General features: G+C 43.0%; 1 protein-coding gene across 3 annotated transcripts in view; it reads left to right on the forward strand.

The window, feature by feature from the left end:
* Positions 1-7,638, forward strand: part of TENM1 (teneurin transmembrane protein 1) — a 552,490-nt gene that overhangs the window by 207,583 nt on the left and 337,269 nt on the right. For all 3 annotated transcript variants that reach the window (XM_024737354.1, XM_024737356.1, XM_024737355.1), the window contains exon 4: positions 4,203-4,443. In XM_024737354.1, the coding sequence (XP_024593122.1) occupies positions 4,203-4,443 (241 nt within the window). The remainder of the gene's footprint in view (positions 1-4,202; positions 4,444-7,638) is intronic.

The raw sequence follows: 7,638 nt of genomic DNA on the forward strand, positions 1-7,638 counted from the left end.
GACTCCTACCCCCCCCCACCCCACCCCGAGAGATTTTCTTTCCAAGTTATTTTAGGACCTTAAACCTGAAACTGGCTCCCACCCAAGTATATTATGTGAATTAGACCTTTCCATCTGAAAACTTAATTTACTTTCAGAAAGCTTTATAAGTATGTCTGGATACCCATATTTGCATAATCACTACTCCCCCGCTTCTCCCTTGCGTCTCTCTCTTGGGCACAGAAATGTATGGTTGCCAGATACGTTTGGAAGTGAGTGCATGTGACTCTTAACCCCTTGGAACTGGTGTTCTAGAGCTCCTGACACTGAACCCTAATGTATTTTTTATTAGTATTTAATGTTGAGAAGTCCCATTTCATGGAGCCCAAGGATTAAATTACTTCATTTGGGAGGGAACCAGTGCATTCCCCACCTTTTTCTTGAGGTGAAAAAAAGAATGAAGCCGAGATGATTTGCATTTCATAAAGGCTTAAGGTCTGGATATATTCCACTCAGTCCAATATTCTGAATTTTAAAGACAGTATTAACAAGTAGGGAAACCTCTAAATATTTAAAATGTGGAAACAAAAATAGACAATAAAATATATATAAATAAAAATATATATAATCATACCCAGTTACGTGGGGAGTTTCTTGCCTTTTGGGAGGTCTGAGGTCTTCTGCCAGCCTTCAGTAGGAGTTCTGTAGGAGTTGTTCCACGTGTGGATGTATTTCTGGTGTATCCGTGGGGAGGAAGGCGATCTCCGCGTCTTACTCTTCCGCCATCTTCGAGAAAATCTGTACTTTTCAATGAAGTAGAATTTTTATCATTTTTCATAGTTAGAAAGGAGTTGCAAAGATTTTGAGGAAATCCAACAAGCAGTAAATCCAAATGATAATAAGTGATCCTTTCTTTTGAACAATTGTACTGAACAGGGACTTTCTTTCTTTCGAACAACTGTACTGACAGAAACACCCACTCATTAGGCTAGTAGATGTCACACGTGTTGCTTGGAAGGTGTTCTGAACACAAGACCTAAAACTGATTCCTTTTCTTTCTAACTCTGGGCTCCCACCTTTTGCTTCCCTTCCTTGCATCATTAAGTTCATGTATTTAGGTGACAAATCTGTAGAGTGTGTCACTGCTGCTCTCTTCGCATCTTGGAGGGCATGATTTTAAGCACCCTCTTCAGGGTATCATCGTCCTTCCCCATGGCTCTGGGAGAGATGTCACTGAGACGTCCAAGGGGGAAACCTAGTGCTCTATGAGCTGTCTAGAAATCCAGTGGCTATATCAGAATGGAAGAGCCAAGGGAACCTTAAGGGTGGTTCTCTAGGTCCCACAGACCAGTGAAACACTTTGCTATCAATAAAAACTTTTAGGGAGGGGCTTCCCTGGTGGCGCAGCGGTTGAGAGTCCGCCTGCCGATGCAGGGCACACGGGTTCGTGCCCCGGTCCGGGAAGATCCCACATGCCGCGGAGCGGCTGGGCCCGTGAGCCATGGCCGCTGAGCCTGCGCGTGCGGAGCCTGTGCTCCGCAACGGGAGTAGGCCACAACAGTGAGAGGCCCGCGTATCGCAAGAAACGGAAACAGAAACAAAAACAAAAAAACTTTTAGGGATCTTACTCTGTACCCAGCACTGTGCTCAATCTTCCGTGGCATTCAAGAAAGGTAGAAGGTGATTTGCTCTAAGAAACATGTTGTCCCTTTGGGGAGATAGGACAAAAACATGGAATAGCAAGGGAATGTTGTAAAATTACAAACTCAGAGGCCAATTTTATGATAAAAATAGTAAGTGTTGAAGTCAGAGAAGAGAGTCATTTATTTATGCAAATTCATACAAGGCGAATGACTTTGAACAAATCACTTCACCTCTCTGAGCCTTGGGTTCCTCAGCTGTAAAATGGAGAGGGAATGAGGGAGGGCTGAACTAGGTGATTCCTATGGTCAGTTCCAGTCTCTCTCTCTTTTTTTTTTTCTCGACCGTGCTGCGCTGCTTGCAGGATCTTAGTTCTCTGACCAGGGACTGAACCCAGACTCGTAGCAGTGAAAGGGTGGAATTCTAACCACTGGACCACCAAGGAATTCTCCAGTCTTAAAATTTTATACTCCTGCTACCTTCAAAAGACAGTCACTGACATACTACGTCTGAGCACATTTTATATGAATTAAAGTTAATTATTAGGAAAAAGGATTATTATCTCCATTTAACATATGAGGGGGTAAAACTTCTAAACGGTAGAGGCAGAACTCAAACCCAGGCTTTTCGTACCTGCAAGTTCTGTGCCCTTTCCACTATACTGTGCTGCACACCATTACACCAGTATGCATTCCTTTGTAACGGTCTAAGAGGGGAGCAGACATAGAAGCAAATAACTGCAGTGCAGGTGGTGTGTCATAAGTGAAGAATCCAGAAAATGTGGAGGAATCTGTATCTCTGTATCTTAAGGAAGTAAAGAGAGCTTGTATTACAGGGATCTGCAAGACAGTGAACGGAGCATTGGCCAGAGTCAGGAGGTGTGGGTTCTGACCTTGGCCATGCCACTAACTTGCCAAGTGTCTGGACAAGCAATTCTCTGGGCATCAGTTTTCTCATCTACAAAATTAGAGTCTCCCCAGGTGTTTTGGGTTCCAGCATTCAATGCTTCTTTGAGCCCCAAGGATGGAAAGCATGCTTCTGGTTAAGGTTATGAGTATGAGCCCAGAGGTTTAAAAAAATTAACTAGGTGTTAAGTACTTGTGATGATATTTTTAGTGGATATGGGATTTGGGCTGGGCCTGGAGTAATGGGGGTGATTTAGAAAATTCATGAAGCATTTTAGTTCCTTTTAAATATACAAGGGTAGCTGACTTTCTAAAGGAATTTTTTGTATAAAATGAATGATCACCACTCCTTATCTTTTGTACAGTTGCGTTCATCATATAGCAAGCTTATTTAAAGGGAGAGCCACCTGTACTAGAAAACACAGCCAAGAATTTGTCATGCTCTTGGGGCACTAGTATCGTTTTAAAATACGAAAATGATGCCTGTGTCTTCAAAATTCAAGTTTGAGGTGGAAGGGTTGAAAAGAGTGATTTTTTTTTTTTTTTCTATGATCAGCCACTGCAAAGTGAGTCTCGGCACAAACCAGCTGAGCCCTTTGCTGGGCATCGAAAGTCTGTGGCATTTTTCTGCTTTTCAACTCTCAGTCATTTGGGAGGTGGGACAAAGCCATGCTGTCTACAAAGTTCATCTGGAATATGCTGGTGTTACAAGAAATCACTTGACATCTGCTATGTTTCTCCCGTGAAAGAGAGGTGGTTATCAACTACAGTAGTGATTTCTTTTCAAAGAGGTTTAATTATATTTCTCATGGGCCAAATTCTAACTTACTGTGTGTACGTGTGCCTGCCAGGAAAACGGAGGAAAAATACCAAACAATAACAACAACAGAAGTCTGAGGACCGCTGTCCCAGGCTGCCCCCTCTGCGAACAGGCAGAAAGAACAGTCTATCTGCTGCCTAAGCTGCAGCTAATATGGTAGAGCTTCTAGAAGGGTGTGGCAAAGGTGGGTGGAGTGTGGACTGTGCTTTGCATGGCCATGGAAATATGTGTAACAACCTGAACAAACTCCTTCTAGCCTCCCTTTTATAAGTAGCACTCTGAGTTGGGGGGCTGGCGGAGAGATTAGTCTCACACAGGTCAGTTACACACTTGTGAGCTGTTTTTCCGAAGTATGGATTTGCTCCCATGTAGGCAGGCTAGCATCCTTTCCTGAGGAAAGGTAGAAGGTGGCCGTATACTTTTATTTGAAGTGTGGAATGATCTTCCTTGCAACAAATTTGTCCCTTTCACTGGTGTTTTCCGAAGTGAGACTTTTGCAACCGATGGAAATCGGCTCACTTCTGTTCTGTAATTCAGTGTCTTGTTGATGATTTATTTGTTCAGTAGCAGAAACGATGACAAATTGTGTGAGGCGGCCTCATTTACTTTTGAGCTGCTGTAGCCCTGAAGAATTTACATGTAAATGCGACCGTGAATGTTTTACATTTCATAAGCGTGCTGCACGTGTTTTTGTAAGTTAAGTGACATTTTTACAAGTAGACTGAACTTCAGACTCTCCCCCCACCCCACAGGTTATATTATTCTGAAATCCTGATAAGTCTGCCGTGCTGTTTTCTTGCCTGCCAAGTGAGAGAGTCTGTGTCTATTTTGTGTTTTTCTCCTTCTCTCCTCTTTAGACATGCAGAGCAGCGCACACAACCAGTTCACCTTCAGACCCCTCCCGCCGCCGCCGCCGCCTCCGCACGCCTGCACCTGCGCCAGGAAGCCGCCCCCTGCCGCTGACTCTCTCCAGAGGAGATCAATGACTACCCGCAGCCAGCCCAGCCCAGCCGCTCCAGCTCCCCCAACCAGTACACAGGATTCAGTTCATCTGCATAACAGCTGGGTCTTGAATAGCAACATTCCGTTGGAGACCAGGTACTTGAGCTATTATCGATCCCACTGAACTTAAATATTGGCACAGGATGATTTCCACTGAGTACAGAAACGCATAGACATCTGCAGAGACGCACAAAGACTCACACAGATACACACCCAGATGCCTGGGCAAAAAGGCAGACCCCTCCACAGGCACACAATCTAGATCCAGGCACAGCCACAGACCAAAGCAGACGCCCGTGTAAAGAGGAAACCACAGAGGCATCAACACCCCTATGGTGGACACCCACAAAAAACATAGGAAACCAAGCAATTACCCAAACTGTCATTGTATCCTCGAAGGAAAAGACATTTGTCCCTTGTTTTCAGATGCTGCGATATTACAGGAAAACCCAGACACAATTGGAGGAACAGCGATAGTTTACATTTTATTTATTTTAAGATTCTTTGACAAAGTAAGGTGCCTTCAAACATTTTAAAAAACGATTTGCTCCATCGGAAGTCCATGTGTAATTTCAAAAACTTGATTCTGCCTTTAGGATGAAGTTTGATCTTTTGAGCAAAACGTTTGCCTCTGTTTTTCTGTTGCTTCATATATTAGGTTTCCAGATTCCTCCTCAATTCTTTGTCAGGTGATTAAAGTTCTACTCCTCCACAGTTCTATGTGCCTTGATCATAATAGACTTTAGCACTAGATGCGATTAATTGAGAAATTATTCATCATTTCTAGTTACTCTCTCAAGTCAAAAATTACAACTTTCTATTAAAGTAGAAAAACATTAACTAATAAAACATAGTATTCTGTTATCTTGTTAAACTGAAGGACTTCCCCTTGTCTTCTATATGTCGTCTTTAGATCTACCACCAAAGGTTTTTCTAAATACATTTGTGTGTAAACACTGTGGGTATAATACATCACTTCATAAGCAATGTCTGGTGTCAACTCTGATCAACTTCTATCCCAATAATCTGAGAATTGGAATGGAAAGGGGAAGACTAATAAACTCACATTATAAGACTATTTTTCTTTAGCAGCATATTAACTTAAATGCCAACCATAGCATCAGAAATATGTCACCACCAACAAACTGATGGCACTATGGCCCAAATCCAGGAAACTCTATATCATCCCTCACTAACTAGATTAAATAGCTTCATAAACTGATATTTCTAATCTTTCCCAAGAGGTAAAATAGCGGTCAGCACCTACGGTGAAGATAACTGAATTATCACTGTGCTAGTGATAAGGTTTGTGTATCGTTCCTTTTTTTTTGATTTTTAAATTGAAAGGCAGGGAAGTGAATGAAGTGAGAGAAGCAGAGAGCAGTGTATATCTTCAAGGAGTTTTCACTAACAGTGCTGATTTACTCACTCTTCTTTTAATTCCTTTGCAGGGCCTAGTGATAGCTAAGAAAGCAGTGGGCCAATCTGGTTAACTAGCAGTCTTGATAAGCAAACACACTTCTTTCATCTGAGAAGCCAAATAACAAGAAATCTGGAAGGAGGGTGGGGAATGGGCTCAGGCAAATGGGAAGAGAAAACTATTCTTATTTGAAATGTACATCTAGGCATGTTTGTACAAACTGCACCCACGGACCTTCTGTATCTATGCAAGGAATGTATTAATTGGTCTCAGTTTCATAAGACGCAGAGAAGAACATAAGTTTTCATGTGAGACTGAGCAGAGAGAGAGTACCTTTTTAGTACATTTGAAAATATATTCAACGTCACAAAGTTGAATTTTAAAAAACCTAGAAACCCTATCAGCTTGATCAGCAAGGATTTTCCAAATATATCCTTTACAGTGTTCATTTCACGTGTAGTCAATAGAAGGTAACTCTGTGAGTACCCTGGCACTTAATTATGAGCTGTGTGACATACCGCTCTGAGCCTCAGCTCCCTCATCTGTAAACATGAATATAAAATTGCCTGTCTCGGGACTTCCCTGGCAGTCCAGTGGTTAAGACTCCACGCTCCCAATGCAGGGGGCACGGGTTCGATCCCTGGTTGGGAAACTAAGATCCCGCCTGCTGCACAGCGTGGCCAAAAAATAAATAAATAAAACAATGGATATGTAAGCCAGCTATACTTCGACTTAAAAATAAATAAATAAATAAAAATGCCTGTCTCAACAGATTGTTAAGAAGATCAAGCTAGTGTAACAGAATGTGCCTCATACATCATAAAGCATTATGGAATTTAAAGGTAATCTTGCTCTGCCTACTAAGTGGTTACCTGCTTCTGCCTAGATATCTCCAAAATAAGGAATGGACTCATTCCTAAGGCATTCCATTTCATCTCAGACAACTACCGGAAGAGTCTTATTGAACCAAAATCTCCCACCTCTTAACTCTACCCATTCCTCCCAGGTCTAGTTCTAGGGTCTCACAAAATAAATAAAAACCCTCTCACACCTGACAGCCCTTCACTGTTGCTGATACTTCTCTACTAAATGTTTCCTCAGTTCCTTCACTTGCTCTTCACATTAACTGGTTTCAAATCCTCCATCCTCCATCCTCCATTGATTGAGAATCAATCCTCAATCCTCCTTCTAAGGTCTCTTCCCTTAGAACATACTTCAGTCTGTCCAGACTGCTCTTGAAGTGTCACAGCCAAGGTTGAATGCAGGTATAGGTTATTAGGCTCTTTGGTTGAAAGGAGCAGAGGTCATTCAAATTGCCTCAAATAATTGAGAACATCTTTTTAAGACTGTTATCTCTCCCTGGGAACCCAGGAAATACTGGTCAACCCACAAGGAAGGATAAGGCCTATAGATCTCTGGCACCAATAAGACTCAGCAGTTCTCTGCAGTTTTGCCACTCTCTGTCTTTTTCTTTGCCCAATAGCTTATTGTCAGCTTAATATTTCTTTTGTCTACCACATAGTTTCTACCTTCTCATAGCAATGTCAGGTTTTCATTGCACTACGTGACTCCAAGTATACTTCCCAGCACCTCTTACTTTATCCCTTCACTGCCTGCTCCATTGCTACCTGCCTAATTCTCCTGCTAGTTCTAGGTTTAAAAACCTAAGAGAGGGGCTTCCCTGGTGGCGCAGTGGTTGGGAGTCCGCCTGCCCGATGCAGGGGGCGCGGGTTCGTGCCCCGGTCCGGGAAGATCCCACATACCGTGGAGCGGCTGGGCCCGTGAGCCATGGCCGCTGAGCCTGCGCGTCCGGAGCCTGTGCTCCGCAACAGGAGAGGCCGCGGCGGTGAGAGGCCCGCGTACCGCAAAAA

The sequence above is a fragment of the Neophocaena asiaeorientalis genome, unplaced genomic scaffold, assembly GCF_003031525.2.
Source record: "Neophocaena asiaeorientalis asiaeorientalis breed wild unplaced genomic scaffold, Neophocaena_asiaeorientalis_V1.1 scaffold541, whole genome shotgun sequence".
NCBI lineage: Eukaryota > Metazoa > Chordata > Mammalia > Artiodactyla > Phocoenidae > Neophocaena > Neophocaena asiaeorientalis.